At 44.4% G+C, this 16195-nt stretch overlaps 1 protein-coding gene and 2 long non-coding RNA genes across 6 annotated transcripts in view; 2 read left to right on the top strand and 1 right to left on the bottom strand.

Moving 5' to 3' along the window:
* Window positions 1-6114, top strand: part of LOC103786580 (uncharacterized) — a 53409-nt gene extending 47295 nt beyond the window's left edge. Inside the window, exon 4 of the long non-coding RNA XR_004668271.3 lies at window positions 4436-6114. This is a non-coding gene — a long non-coding RNA (uncharacterized LOC103786580). The remainder of the gene's footprint in view (window positions 1-4435) is intronic.
* LOC117977247 (uncharacterized) lies at window positions 124-15097 on the bottom strand. Of its 2 annotated transcripts, XR_008622370.1 has the most exons (4): window positions 14790-15097; window positions 3067-3184; window positions 1372-1457; window positions 124-950 (listed from the first exon to the last, which is right to left on the bottom strand). It is a non-coding gene; the product is annotated as an uncharacterized LOC117977247 (long non-coding RNA). The 2 variants fall into 2 exon arrangements; XR_008622369.1 differs by lacking the exon at window positions 3067-3184.
* The window catches only part of DNAAF9 (dynein axonemal assembly factor 9), a 160517-nt gene continuing 158028 nt past the window's right edge, over window positions 13707-16195 (top strand). The window contains exon 1 of one of the 3 annotated variants that reach the window (XM_003821307.6): window positions 13707-14020. In XM_003821307.6, coding sequence (XP_003821355.1) covers window positions 13938-14020 — 83 coding nt within the window. In that variant the 5' untranslated portion in view covers window positions 13707-13937. The remainder of the gene's footprint in view (window positions 14021-16195) is intronic. The other 2 variants (XM_008974784.5, XM_063601022.1) reach the window with 2 other exon arrangements.

The following is a 16195-nucleotide window of genomic DNA, read 5'->3' as shown; positions in this document are numbered from 1 at the left end:
ATAAATTTCAAATTAAAAAAATTTTTGGCCAGGTGCAGTGGCTCACGCCTGTAATCCCAGCACTTTGGGAGGCCAAGGTGGGCAGATCAACTGAGGCCAGGAGTTTAAGACCAGCCTGGCCAACAGGGTGAAACCCTGTCTCTACTAAAAATACAAAAGTTAGCCGGGCGTGGTGGCAGGTGCCTGTAATCCCAGCTACTCAGGAGGCTGAGGCAGGAGAATCGCTTGAACCCAGGAGGCAGAGATTGCAGTGAGCCGAGATTACGCCATTGCACTCCAGCCTGGGCAACAAGAGCAAAATTCTGTCTCAAAAAAAAAAAAATTAAAAAAATTTTTTGTAGAAACAGGGGTCTTACTATGTGGCCTCAGCTGGTCTTGAACTACTGGCTTCAAGCAGTCCTCCCGCCTCAGCCTCCCAAAGTGCTGAGACTACAGGATAGAGCCACTGCACCTAGCCTCTCCATGGAAATTGCCATAAAATGTAAATTATTTGTCAAGGGAAAAAAATCTGCTCTGACAGTTAATTTGGGCAAGTCACCTAACCTTTCTGAGGCTGTTTCCTTATTTGTATAGTGGAGATAATACCTCATTCTTAACTTATAGAACTGTTGTATTAATTATCTATTGCTGAATAACAAATTACCTTCAAATTTAGTGACTTGTTACAACATAAGATATTTATTATCTTAATCAAACAGTTTCTGTGAGTCAGGAATTCAGGAGCAACTTAGCTAATTGGTTCTAGATTATGGTCTCTCTGCAGCCAAAGTATCCACTGGGGCTGTGATCAACTGCAGGGTTCACTGGAGTGGGAAGATCTGCTTCCAGGATGGTTCAGTCACATGACTGACAAGTTGATGCTGGTTTTTGGCAGGAGGCCTCAGTTTCTCACCACGTGGGCCTCTCCATAGAGCTGCTTGAGTGTCCTCATAAAACGGCAGCTGCTTTGTCTAGAACAGATTATGCAAGAGAAAGCAAAAGGAAGTTGCATATGTCTTTCATGACCAAGCCTTGAAAGTCACAATGTGTGCCATACTCTATTGGTCACAGGCCAGGCATGATTCAGTATTGAGGGAGGCTATACAAAGGCATGAACACAGGACTTGAGGATCACTGGGGGCCATCTTGGCTGGCTACCACAGAGGATGACATGAAGAGTGCTTAGTGTGGTTTTGAATTATAGCTTTCATTATCACTCAGCTTCCGGACTCCCTCCACAAATGTCATTTCTTCTGAGAAACCCTCTAGATCACCACAGGTAGTTATGAAATAGCCTTGCCAAAAACAATCAAAGTGGAATCTGTACAAGCTTTTATTATTTTCCAACTTCAAGATCCTGATTTGAGGCATTGAAGGAAGAGGAATTTTTACCTCAGGTAAAGTCTCTTGGCTGGTTCAGGCCTTCCTACCTCTCTCTGTTCCCTTGTCACTGAACATCAGAGCCAGCACATTCTCCTCTAAAATAAATGAAAAAATAATAATACATTAGAATTCATGAAAATTAAAATTTTCTACTGCACAAAAGACACCTTTAAGAAAATGTAGTGGCTCACGCCTGTAATCCCAGCACTTTGGGAGGCCAAGGTGGATGGATCACCTGAGGTCAGGAGTTCAAGACCAGTATGGCCAACATGATGAAACCCCGTCTCTACTAAAAATACAAAAAATTAGCTGGGCATGGTAGTGCATGCCTGTAGTCCCAGCTACTTGAGAGGCTGAGGCAGGAGAATCACTTGAACCCAGGAGGTAGAGGTTGCAGTAAGCCGAGATCGTGCCATTGCACTCCGGCCTGGGCAACAAGAGCAAAACTCTGTCTCAAAAAAAAAAAACACAAAAGAAAATGTAAATGCAACCAATGAGAGAAAACATTCCCAATGCATATATCCAGGAAAGGACTCCGAAATAAAATACTCTAAAATAAAGAACTCCTTTAACTCAGTAATAAAACACAAACAACCCATTTTCTAAATGTGCAGAGCACTTTAAAAATATTTTATAACAGAAGATATTCAGATGGTAAATAAGAATATGACAAGATGCCCAACATCATTAGTTATTAGGGAAATGCAAATTAAAATCACAATGGGACACAACTGCATATGCAGGAGAATGACGAAAGTTAAAGACTGACACTACCAAGAGTTGATAGGGTTGTGAAACAACTGGAATTCTCATACACCTCTTTTTTTTTTTTTTTTTTTTTTTTGAGATAGGTTCTCACTCTGTGGCCCAAACTGGAGTGCAGAGGTGCGATCTCGGCTCACTGCAATCTCCGCCTCCCAGGCTCAAGTGATTCTCCTGCCTCAGCCTCCCAAGTAGCTTGGATTACAGGTGCATGCCACTACCACCCAGCTAATTTTTGTATTTTTAGTAGAGATGGGGTTTCACTATGTTGCCTAGGCTGGTCTTGAACTCCTGACCTCAAAGATCCACCTGCCTCGGCCTCCCAAAGTGCTGGGATTACAGGCGTGAGCCACCGCGCCAGGACCGAATTCTCATACACTTCTGACGGGAGTGTAAAATGGGGCACAACCACTTTGAAAAACTGTTAGACGGTTATCTTATAAAGATAAACATACATGTACCATATAACCTAGCAATTCTTCTATTTACCCAAGAAGAGTGAAAACATATGGCCACACAAGGACTTATACATACATGTTTTATAAGAGTTTATATATAATATCCTCCAACTGGAAACAAGTCAAATGTTCATCACCTAGTAAGTGGATCGACAAATTGTGTTATGTTTGAGCTATAAAATACTACTCATCATCAATAAAAGTGAACAAATTATTGATACATATAGCACAATGAATGAATCTCAAAAATCAATATGCTGATTCCATTTATACAAATTTCAAGAGCAGACAAAACTAATCTACGGACGTTAAAATAAAATCAAGGGCTGGGTGTGAAGGCTCATGCCCATAATCCCAGCACTTTGGGAGGCTGAGGTGGTAGGATCATTTGAGCCTAGGAGTTCAAGGCCAGCCTGGGCAACACAATGAGACCCCATCTCTACAAAAAATTTTTAAGAAATTTGCCAGGCATGGTGGCACTCACCTGTGGTCCCAGCTACTTGGGAGGCTGAGGCAAGAGGATCCCTTGAGCCTGAGAGTTTGAGGTTATAGTGAGCTGTGATTGTGCCACTGTACTCCAGCCTGGGCAACAGAGCAAGATCCTGTCTCAAAACAAACAAACAAACAAAAAAATGAAATCGGTGGTTGCCTAGGGTTAGGTGAGGGATTTGACTGCAAAAGGGTCTCGACTTGTGTGTGTGTGTGTGTGTGTGTGTGTGTGTGTGTTGTTATTTTGTTATTACTTTTCATTGAGAGTCTCCCAGAATTTTCTGTGGTCATGGAATGACACTGATTTGGGGAGGGAGTGGTAATAGTTTCACAATTGCATACATTTGTCAAATATTGTCAAATGAAATATACATTTTATTATAAATATATTATACCTCTGTAAAAAAAAGATTGTTACAGATTTTTTTTTTTAGACAGGGTCTGGCTCTGTGGCCCAGGCTGGCGTGCAGTGGCACGATCTCAGCTCACTGCAACCTTTGCCTCCTGGGTTCAAGCAATTCTCCTGTCTCAGCCTCCTGAGTAGCTGGGACTACAGGCACGTGCTACCATGCCCAGCTAATTTTTGTATTTTTAGTAGAGATGGGGTTTTACCATGCTGGCCAGGCTGGTCTCAAAATCCTGACCTTGTGGTCCACCTGCCTTGGCCTCCGAAAGTGCTAGGATTATAGGCATGAGCCACTGTGCCTGGCCTGTCACAGATTATTTTTAAAAGATCATTGTTAACGATTACATGCAATATCTCAGATCATCCATGACTAGGGTTACCAGATTTAACAAATAAAAATACAAGGACTCAGTTAAATTAGAATTACACCTAATTGCCTATGCATATGTATATTGATATAAAAATTATTGCATGGGACATTCACTAAAAGTATTTCTTTGCTTATAGAAAACAAATTATAAGTATCTGAATTATATATTTCTCTAATTATATTTTTGACCACTGTAATTAAGGATTCTTGTTTTTGAAATTTGCCTATAAAATTCCTTGTAGATATAATCTATAGTTATTTTCATTGTAACATAGCTTCAACAATGGTCATATCTAACTTATTTCAGTTGTCCATTGAACATTCATTAGTTAGATAACATGCTCAACATTAGCAATATGAGGCTGCATACTGAATGATATGGTTTGGATCTGTGTCCCCACCAAATCTCATGGCAAACTGTAATCCCCAGTGTTGGAGATGGAGCCTGGTGGGAGGTGATTGGATCGTAGTGGTGGTTTAACACCTTCTCCTTGGTGCTGTACTCATGATAGTGAGTGTGTGCTCTCAAGACTTAGTTGTTTAAAAATGTGTAACACCTCCCCTCTTTCTCTCTTGCTCCTGCTCTAGCCATGTAAGATGTGCCTGCTTCTCCTTCACCTTCTGCCATGATTATAAGTCTCCTGAGGCCTCCGCAGAAACAGAAGCCACCATGCTTCCTGTATAGCCTGCAGAACTGTGAGCCAATTAAACCTCTTTTTAAAATAAATTACCCAGTCTCAGGTCTTTCTTTATAGCGATGTGAGAAGAAACATTCAGAAAATTGTTACCAAGGACTGGGTCATTGCTATAAAGATACTTGAAAATGTGGAAGCAGCTTTGGAATTGGGTAATCAACAGAGGTTGGAAGAGTGTGAAGGGCTCAGAAGAAGATAGGAAGATGAAGGAAAGTTTGGAACTTGCTAAAGACTTGTGAAATTGTTGTGACCAAAATGCTTATAGTGATACAGACAGTGAAGTCCAGGCTGAAGAGGTCTCAGATGGAGATGACGAATTTATTGGGAACTGGAGCAAAGATCACTTTTATTATGTGTTAGCAAAGAGGTTGGATGCATTGTGCCCCTGCCCTAGGGATCTGTGGAACTTTGAACTTGAAAATGATGATTTAGTGCATCTGATAGAAGAAATTTCTAAGCAGTAAAGCATCCAAAATGTGACCCAGCTGCTTCTAACAACCTATGCTCACATGTGTGAGCAAAGAAATGACTTGAAACTTGAGCTTATATTTAAGAGGGAAACAGAACATAAAAGTTTGGAAAATGTGCAGCCTGGCCATGTGGTAGGAAATAAAAGCCCATTTTCAGGGGAGGAATTCAAGCAGGCTGCATAAATTTGCGTAAGAAAACAGAAGCCAGGCGGGTTGTGGTGGCTCATGCGTGTAATCCTAGCACTGTGGGAGGCCAAGGTGGGTAGATGACTTGAGGTCAGGAGCTCAAGACCAACCTGGCCAACATGGCAAAACCCTGTCTATACTAAAAATACCAAAATTAGCTGGGCATGGTGGTAGGCACCTGTAGTCCCAGCCACTCAGAAGGCTGAGGCAGGAAAATTGAAAGAAGCCAAGTGCTAACATCCAAGACAATGGGAAAGAGGCCTCACAGGCATTTCAGAGACCTTCTTGGCAGCCCCTCCCATTATAGGCCCAGAGGCCGAGTAGGGAAGAATGTTTTTTTGGGGCCAGGCCCAGGGCCCCACTGCCCTGTGCAGCCTTAGGACACTATTCCCTGCATCCCAGTCACTCCAGATTTAGCCACAACTAAAAGGGGCCCAGGTACAGCTCAGGCTGCTGCTTCAGAGGGTATAAGCCATAAGCCAAGGCTTCTATGTAGTGTTAGCCCTGCAGGTGCAGAGAGTGCAAGAGTTGAGGCTTGGGAACCTCTGCCTAGATTTCAGAGGATATATAGAAAAACCTGGATGCCTAGGCAGAAGCATACTGCAGGGGTGGAGCCCTCATGGAGAACCTCTACTAGGGCAGTGTGAAGGGGAAATGTGGGGTTGGAGCCCCCACACAGAGTCCCCACACAGGGTCCCCACTGGAGCACTGCCTAGTGGAGCTGTGAGAAGAAAGCCACTGTCCTCCACCTCCACTAGGCAGTAGAATGGTAGATCCACTGAGAGCTTGCACCTTGCACCTGGAAAAGCCAGAGGCACTCAACAGAAGCCCATGAGAGAAGCCTCAGGGCCTAAACCCTGCAAAGCCACAGGGGTGGCCCTGCCCAAGGCTTTGAGAGCCCACCCCTCATACCAGTGTGCCCTAGATGTGGGACATGGGGTCAAAGGAGATTATTTTGGAGCTTTAAGATTTAATGACTGCCCTTCTGGGTTTCAGACTTGCATGGGGACTGTGGCCCCTTTCTTTTGTCCAATTTCTCCCTTTTGGAAGGGAATTATTTACCCAATGCCTGTACCCCCACAGTATCTTGGAAGTAACTAACTTGTTTTTGATTTTACAGGCTTATAGGTGGAAGGGACTAGCCTTGTCTCAGATGAGACTTTTGATGGTGAACTTTTGAGTTAATGATGGAATGAGTTAAGACTTTAGGGGACTGTTGGGAAGGGATGATTATATTTTGAAACGTGAGAAGGACATGAGATTTGGAGGGCCGGGGAAAAATGATGTGGTTTGGATCTGTGTCCCCACCAAATCTCATGTCAAACTGTACTCCCCAGTGTTGGAGGTGGGGCCTGGTGGGACGTGATTGGATTGTGGGCGTGGTTTCTCATGAATGGTTTAGCACCATCCCCTTGGTGCTATACTTGTGATAGTGAATGCTCATGAGATCTGGTTGTTTAAAAGTATGTAGCACCTTCCCCTCTCTCTCTTGCTCCCCTCCAGCCATGTAAGATGTGCCTGCTTCTCCTTTGTCTTCTGCCATGATTGTAAGTTTCCTGAGGCCTCCACAGAAGCAGAAGCCACTATGCTTCCTGTACAGCCTGCAGAACCATGAGCCAATTAAGACTCTTTTCTTTATAAATTACCCAGTCTTTCCTGAAGTAGCAGGTCCATAAAATACAGAAAATACAAAATACCCAGTCCAAGGTATTTTTTATAACAGTGCAAGAATGGACTAATACACAGAACATATTCTAGGATAAAGTTAACAACCCTGAAAATTGCTCTTCAAATTTGGTTCATTAAAGCAAATACCAACTTTCATGGCACAACTTGATTTTCTATTCTTCAGGATTGTTTCATCTCTTGATCAATAACTTAAAAATGCTGCCCCCCCAACAAAAAAGAGCATTATCATCGTTTTTTATTCCTTTCTTCTTCAACACTAAATATGAGGATTCCACTTGTTCCCATGCTAGAAGAGTATTCATTAATATCCATATAAAAGAATAAAATTCTTGACCAGGCACGGTGGCTCATGCCTGTAATCCTAGCACTTTGAGGCCAAGGCAGGTGGATTGCTTGAGGCCAGGAGTTCGAGATCAGCCTGGCCAACATGGTGAAACCCTGTCTCTACTAAAATTACAAAAACTTAGCCAGGCATGATAAAGCACGCCTGTAATCTCAGCTATGTCAGGAAGCTGAGGCACAAGAATTGCTTGAACTCAGGAGGTGGAGGTTGCAATGAGCTGAGATCATGCCACTGTACTCCAGCCTGGGCAGCAGTGTCTCTGTCAAAAAAAAAAAAAAAAAAAAAAAAAGAATAAAATTCTTCACAGGATGAAATCCATTTCAAAAGGTAATCATGACAAGTGCTGTAATAATTATTCACTTCAAGTCAGACTTTTTCTTGTTCGTAAGTAATGTTGTCCCTTTTAAGAACAGCCTTGACACTTAAAGGGTTACATTTTTCTTCATCAATTATTCATTTAACGCATTCAAGAGTTCTCTTAAGCAATGGAGTATTTCAATACTGCTGTTTGCTGTTTTTTCATTGGCATAATCCTATTGCTGAAAAGGTTTCCCTCAATGGATTACTTTAAAAGTCAGTAAGAAATTTGGGGACCTTTTCTTTTTTTCTTTCTGTTTTTTTTTTTTTTTTTTTTTTTTTTTTTTTTTTTTTACAAAGAGAGATGAGGTCTTGCTCTGTTACCCAGGCTAGAGTGCACAGGTCATAACTCACTGCAACCTTGAACTCCTGGGCTCAGGCTCTCTCCCCACCCCGGCCTCCTGAGTAGCCGGGACAACAGGCATGTGCCACTATGCCCGGTTAATTTTTAAATTTTTAAAATAGAGATAGAGTCTCACTATGTTACCCAGACTAGTCTGGAACTCCTGCCTCAAGGGATCCTCCCACTGTGGCCTCCCCAGTAGCTGGTATTACAGGCGTGCCACTGTGCCTAGCCCGAGAGCTTTTTCTTTAAAATTAAAATATGTTTTCAGTACTTCAAATAAACTGAGTCGTCTCTCAAATCCATGTGTTAAAGAATGCTGGCTGGGCACGGTGTCTCACGCCTATAATCCCAGCACGTTGGGAGGCCAAGGCAGGTGGATCACCTGAGGTCAGGAGTTCAAGACCAGCCTAACCAACATAATGAAACCCCATGTCTACTAAAAATACAAAATTAGCCAGGCGTGGTGCTGCATGCCTGTAATCTCAGCAACTCAGGAGGCTGAGGCAGGAGAATGCCTTGAACCCAAGAGGCGGAGGTTGTAGTGAGCTGAGATTGTGCCATTGCACTCCTGCCTGGGCAATGAGAGCGAAAGTCCATCTCAAAAAAAAAAAAAAAAAAAAAGAGAGAGCTAACAGGTTTTTTGAATGCAAGAGAATTGAGGAATACTAAATGCCAACAAAATCACAAAAATATCTTAATTGTTCAGTTCAAATATTATAAACGCTGACATAAGAATAATTTCAGGACAGTTGCTTCAAAGGCAATGGAAAAGACATCATATGCTGTTTGAGCAGCATTACGCAGAATATGAGCAGGACAGTCAATAGCTTCCATAGCATCAGTCAAGCTTTACTTTAGTTTTGAATAAACATAGTGCGAGCATCTACCAATATTTTATTTGTATTTTTCCATCAAAAACTGTACAGTTTTTAATAACTCCTAATTCATTAGGAGAATCTCTGCAACAATTTGTTCATTTCTGAAATCTCATCTGGAAAGGATTTTACACAAAATAGCCCCACAAGCAAGGCTTTTTCACAAGGAAACTTGCACAGGCAAAGGAAAAGCTTTTCTTCACTGTGATTACTCACATCCATGGTTATGCTATAAAACAGCAAGGCATTTGGAGCTTTGATAATCACTGCAACAGTAGTAAGTGGAGTCGTTACATCTCAAATTATTGCAGTAGATTTTGTCCTGGCATTTGAAAATTTGCTTGCAATATTGGCATTAGAAAATACTACTGGTAGCGTTATGTTCAAAGAGTGACTTGAGCTGAATGATGACAACAGACAGTATGGGAGGCCATTACAACTTTGCTGTGATTATCTTCTCAATCTGAATTTATCTTTAAAATTTGTCATTTTATCCATTCCTTTGGTACAAAAATCACACATCTTTTATGCTTAGCCGTTAGTATGTGCTGATGTATATCTGTCTTTCCACCATTTTCAATATTGAATAAATACTTGCATACCACATAAAGAGCTGCAAATGGATTTTCTCTCCTTTAATAAATGTACACTCTTCAGAAAATTTGTCATAAAATTCACTCTTGCAATTTGGCATTTGTGGATTCACATATACACAAATAAAGAAATAGATAACACAATCGATTTTCAACAAGGGTACCAAGACAATTCAATGGGGAAAAAAATAGTCTGTTCAACAAATGGTGCTGAGACAAGTGAATAGCCACATGGAAAAGAATCAAGTTGGATCCCTGCCTCACGTCATATAGAAAAAGTAATTTGGGATTAATCAAAGATCTAAAATGTAAGAGCCAAAATTATTAAACTCTTAGAAGAAAATGTAAGAGGTACGTCTTCATGACTTTGGATTAGGCAATAGTTTCCTAGTTATGACACATAGAGCACAAGCAACAAAAGAAAAAAATTGATAAACTGGATATCATTAAAATTTTAAAGTTTTGTGTTTCAAACAACAATATCAAGAATGTGAAAAGACAACCCATAGAATGGGATAAAATTTTTGCAAATTGTATTTCTGATAAGGTACTTATATCTAGACTATATAAAGAGCTACCACAACATAATAAAAGGACAAGTAACCAAGTAAAAATGGTCAAAAAATTCGAGCAGACATTCCTCCAAAGAAGAGGTATAGGCCAGGCACGGCGGCTCATGCCTGTAATCCCAGCACTTTGTGAGGCTGAGGTGGGCAGATCACCTGAGGTCGGGAGTTTGAGATCAGCCTGACCAACATGGAGAAACCCCGTCTCTACTAAAAATACAAAATTAGCTGGGCGCGGTGGTGCATGCCTGTAATCCCAGCTACTCGGGAGGCTGAGGCAGGAGAATCGCTTGAACCCGGGAGGCAGAGGTTGCGTTGAGCTGAGATCATGCCATTGCACTCCAGCCTGGGCAACAAGAGTGAAACTCCGTCTCAAAAAAAAAAAAAAAAAAAAAAGAAGAGGTACAAATGGCTAATAAGCACATGAAGAGATGCTTGACATCATTAGCTATCAGGAAATATAAACCAAAACCACAATGAGATACCACTTCATACCCTCTAAAATGGCTATAGTGAAAAAGATAATGAGTATTAGGGAAGATATGGAAAAATTGGAACCCACATATGATGCTGGTGAGAATATAAATGGTGCAGCCACTTTGGAAAACAGTTTGGCAGTTCCTCAAAAGGTTAAACGTAGAGTTACCATGTGATCCAGAAACCCACTCCTAGATCGCCAAGGAAACAAACTGTGTGTCCACAAAAAAACTTGTACACAAATGTTAATAATAGCATTAGCTACAAAACATAGCAAAAAAGTGGAAACAATCTGACTGTTCATTAACAGATAAATGGATAAGCAAGATGTGGTATATCCATTCAATGTAATAATATTCAACCATGAAAAGGAACAAAATTCTGATACATGCTGCAACATGGATGAACCTTATAAACATTATGCTAAATGGAAGAAGCCAGTCATGAAAAACCATATATTGAATGATGCTGATAACATGAAATGTCCAGAATAGGCAAATTAAAAGGTTAGTGGTTGCCTAGGGCTGGGGTGGTTGGGAAGTAATGGGGGAATGACTGTTAATAGGTACAGGATTTTCCTGTTGGAGTGATAAAAATGTTCTAAAATTGATTGTGGTGGTGGTTGCACAAATCTGTGCCTATACTCATTGATTTTTTTTTTTTTGAGACAGGGTCTCACTCTGTCCCCCATGCTGGAGTGCAGTGGCCTGATCTTAACTCACTGCATCCTAGACCTCCCAGGCTCAAGCGATCCTCCCATCTCAGTCTCCTGAATAGCTGCGACTACAGACACATGCCACTATGCCTGGCCAATTTGTGTGTGTGTGTATATATGAAATATATTTGTATACATAAATTATAATATAAATATATATTTTTATAAATAAACTATATATATAGAGAGAGAGAGACAGAGAGATGAGGTTTTGCCATGTTGCCCAGGCTGGTCTCAAACTCTTGGGCTCAAGAAATCCACTTGTCTTAGTCTCCCAAATTGCTGGGACTGCAGGCGTGCACCACCACGTGTAGCCCCGTTGAATTGTTTTTAGAGCTGATTTTCAGAGCTTTTGCACCGATGGGAAGTTATCTCTAAATAATGGTGGTTACTTGTTCATGACTCTGGACTTGAGCTAAAAAATTGATCACTGCAAGCATAGAAAGAATTGAAAGAGTTGTATTTGATAAATCTCATGACGGTGTCATAGCGTCTGTCATAAGTCCAAACTCATACCAAATAGTAACTGGGAATTGAATCTTGAGCTGTGAACTTTGAACTCGGACAAAACAATAAATTGAACTCAATATCTGATGCAAAAAAAAAAGTGAATTTCTTCTCTGCTTGCAAGGGAGAGCGGTACTTGTAAGGTACAGCCTCTCTGAACAAAGCCAGAGCTGATCTTATAAAAGGTTTTGAAGGCCGGGCGCGGCTCACGCCTGTAATACCAGCACTTTGGGAGGCCAAGGCTGGCGATTCACTTGAGGCCAGGAGTTCAAGACCAGCCTGGCCAACATGGCGAAACTCTGTCTCTACTAAAAATACAAAAAATTAGCCAGGCTTGGTGGCACAGGCCTGTAATCCCAGCTACTTGGGAAGCTGAGGCACAAGAATCGCTTGAACCAGGAGGCAGAGGTTGCAGTGATCTGAGATCATGCCACTGCACTCCAGCCTGAGCAACAGAGTGCGACTCTGTCTCCAAAAAAAAAAAAAAAAGGAGAAAAAGAAAAAAAAGGCCGGGCGCGGTGGCTCAGGCCTGTAATCCCAGCACTTTGGGAGGCCAAGGCAGGCGGATCAACTGAGGTCAAGAGTTTGAGACCAGTCTGGCCAACATGGCAAAACCCGTCTCTACTAAAAATACAAAAATGAGCCGGGCGTGGTGGCGGGAGCCTGTAATCCCAGCTACTCGGTAGGCTGAGGTAGGAGAATCGCTTGAACCGGGAGGCAGAGGTGGCAGTGAGCCGAGATCGCGCCACTGCACTCCAGCCTGGGCGACAGAATGAGACTCAGTCTGGGAAAGAAAAAAAAATGGTTTTGGAAATATTCGCCTTCAGAGATTGGCTGTCTTTCCGAATCAGAAGTGTGGAGCGAGTGACCTACTCTCGGCTGTGTGTGTGGATACTGGAGTGCGGCAGCTGAGTACCCACTGACTTTCGGAAGCCTGGTCGCTGGTGTCAGGCACTTGTTGATTGGCTATTGTCGGAGGCTTAGAGCGGTCACTGATTGGCTGACTTTCAGAAGCGTGGGGTTGTCATTGATTTACTAAGAAGCATAGTTACCGGAGTGAGGCTATCGCTGATTGGCTGATTTTCAGAGCGGCTGCACGGACGAGAAGTTATCACTAAATAATGGTGGTTATTTGTTCACGACTCCGGACTTGAGCTAAAAAAGTATTTTCCTTTCTTGAATATGAAAGACGAGCACTTTAAATTCCTACTCCCTTCTGGTCTTCCCTCAGCCAAACCTGAAGGAGACACCATAGGGATTGTCCAAATCTTCATTAGTGTAGGAAGGATTTTCAGCCAGTGTTGTAATTTAAGTGATCTAGCACCAATTACTGTGGGAGAAAAATAGCTCTAATTATTGCAATTTAGTGTAAAAAGATGAATACAGGACATTTAAGGCATTCCGACGAGGTCAACGAAGGACGCAGGCCAATAATCATTAAATACGTCCTGTATATACAGGATGCCTGGCAACTATCAGTGAAGTATTTCCCAAGTTTCTTGTACATGTCCCTGCAGAAACCGGTAGAGCTAGGATCTTAACAGTAAAGGTTAGGGGTCTTCTGGGATCCTGTGCGCCTCTAACGCTCATGCCCTGCGCAGGGCTGGGTGCGCACTGCTGCGCTAACCCGAGGCCGGCTAGGAATCTATTGGATGTTTGAAGGGTGGGTGCGGAATTGATGACCAGGAAGCGGGAAGACACCGTTCCGGAGAACAGGGAAGCGAGCCGGGTACTGGGGAGGTGCGCTGGGTACTGGGGAGGTGCGCTGGATCCTGACGCCGGAGCGGAAGACTTCGCTGGAGGCCGGGGCTGGTCGGGCGGGGCGGGGCCGGCAGAGGCGGAGGGGCGGGGCCGGGCTGGGAGAGGCTCCGCCCCCGGGCGCGTCCGTGTGCGTGGCCGGGGGGCGCCGCGCAGAGCCCCGCTCTATGATGCCGGGCTTGAGGACGAGGCCGGGCGGCGCTGTGGCAACCCTCACCCTGCGGACACGCGCTCCCAACATCCGGTCCGGCGGCCTCGCAGCTTAAGAAGCGGGGTCCCTGTGGCCGTGCGCCGACCCCCAACTCCAGCCGCTCCCAACGCCCCCATCCGCTCTCGGTGCGCGCGCCCCCTCCACGCCCTCGCCCCCGCCCCCGCCGGGCCCGCGCGCCGCGCCCCCTCCCACCCGGCACGCCCTGCCGCCCGGCCCGGCCGCAGTTAGCCTGGAGCCGCCCTGCGGGCAACTGAGACCCTCGCAGCTGCACCGTCCTCCTCCGCCGCCAGTCGTCCGCCGCCATGGACGTGTACCCCCCGCGCCGGCAGGGGCTGCCCCGCGCTCGGTCCCCTGGCGGCTCCAGCCGCGGGTCACCCTCCGTCAGGTACGCGGGGCAGAGGCAGCCGAGGGGCGGCCGGGCGGGGGATGCGGGCTGTCGGGGTCCGGCGACGCCTCCCGCCGCAGGGCGTGGTCCGACATGGCTTCCTCGGGACGGTTCTTTCCTGAACGGCTCAGGGAGGAATTTTTCCCAGGAACGGCGCCCTCTGTAGAGGCCCCACAATGGCTCCCCTTTGGACAACCCCGCAACGGTTTCCCCACAATGGCTCCCCTATAGACAACCCCGCAACGGTTTCCCCACAATGGCTTCCCTAGGGACAGCGATTCCCTGTGAAGACACTGTTATGACGTCCTCACCCCCATAGAACGTTTCTCCCAGGAAAGATTCTTCTACACAGAACCCCACAGAGGCTTCCCTATGAATAACTCACTCGCCTTCCCCATGGAATGTTTCCCTCAGAAACTGCTACCTCTACAGACCTCACACCTCCACACACGCAATAGCTCCCTCGTGTAGAACCCCCAAATGGATTACCTAGAAAGCCCCCTCCCGTGGGTCTCTAGAGCCTTTGCCCTTGACAACGGCTTCCTTAAAGAGTGTCCCCCGCCCCCTACGTACATAATGACAGCATCTCCCCTGTTGCGCGTTTCCCCAGCTCCCCCTGCCTCAGCCTGCATCGCGACGCCCCCTCACTCCCCAATAGGGAGCTCGGGTTGGGAGGAAGTAGAGGTGTTAGGGACGCAGGAGGAAAAACTGGATAAATAGGGGAAAGAGGCCTAGAACCCCCGAAAGCGGCGGACGCCAGGCCCCTTACCGTAGAGACACAGTCCCACGCTACCTCAGTATGGGGAGGGGGTGATCGTGGGGAGCGTTCCCCGCCCCCTTTAGATAATAGGAAGATCCGTTTCCGATTTCTGTGCCCTATGCGTTTGGTGCTGATCTTGTTGGTCTGGGCATTGTTTGTGATGGAGCCGGTGTGGGGCGCCGGCGCAGTGTGGAGGTTGGAATGATGGAGGGGTTGCAGCAGAGACCTTTGAGAAGGAGAGGGAGAGAGGGAATGCGAGCGATGAGCTTTGGTACTGCTAAACTGTCATTAAAACAGGAGAGGGTTTTGTTGTTGTTTGCTTTTTCTTATTCTAGCCGCATAGCAAAGCAAATATATTGTTCCCTTGAAAGGAGGTTGCCAATCTACATGTTAAAACAGTTTTCTTATATTCTTGTTATGGTACTTAAGGCATATGTTTTAACTTTGCTTGCTGATCTGATTTTTGGGGTTGTTTGTTTGCTTTAACTAGACCAAATTATTGGAGAACAAGAAACTGATTCTTAGAAACCTGTTTCTTTTTTACTTCCCTGCATTCCTTTCCACAACCCAGAATCCAATATATGTTTGTTGAACAAATAAAGGATAGAGAAGGTGGGGGGTAGATACCAATGAAACATTGCATTTAGGAGTCCTAAATTGCTTCGAATCTGGCAGGTGACATTTTTGAACTCCTGCTCTGCCCTTCAGTGTAATTCCTTGTGGGCTTTACAGTTCCAAGTTTAACTGCTTATAGTAACGCATCTCCAATCCTTTGCAACATTTCTGCCAGTTTCACTGTCTGAAGCAGAAAGTATTTGAACTTGTATAGACATTGCATAGGATACTTTAGAACAGCCATCCGTTAAATCTAGGCTCTGTGTAGACTTGAGGTTTATCCCAGATCATCTTGAGCTTAGGAATTTGGATTTGAGTCTATTGAGATCTTTAGGGGGAAAAAAATCATCTCTACCTTAGAATCTGTCTCTTAACTGCTGCCTTTCTTGTTTTTAGTAGCATGGCCATGTGCTTTTTATTTATTCTTTTAAAGGTAGTGATTCTATGTTCAGAGAAGTATGCTGGCTCACTTTACTGATCATACCCGAACTCCAAATCTTCTATCAAGTGGTTTGAATAAAATTTGATTTGAGACAAGGAATAGTGCAAGGAACCCCAAGGCCTAGCTGCCCCCAATACCTTTGGTGAAAGAAATTTGCTGAAGGCTTCCCTCCTTTCCCCACTTCTACATGATTGAACGTGCTTTTCTTGCCCATTCAAGCCTTTCCCTTACTCTTGACATTGAATGTTACTAGCACTTTCCTGTCACCCATATATGGCTTTGCTGCTGACTGCTGAGTGATGGAAGGGGCAAACCTAACTGGTGAAGTGACATTCCTAAGACCCATAGATAGTACTCT

Source organism: Pan paniscus, chromosome 21 (assembly GCF_029289425.2).
Source record: "Pan paniscus chromosome 21, NHGRI_mPanPan1-v2.0_pri, whole genome shotgun sequence".
In the NCBI taxonomy this organism is placed as follows: Eukaryota; Metazoa; Chordata; class Mammalia; order Primates; family Hominidae; genus Pan; species Pan paniscus.
This window is presented reverse-complemented; position numbering and strand designations above follow the sequence as displayed.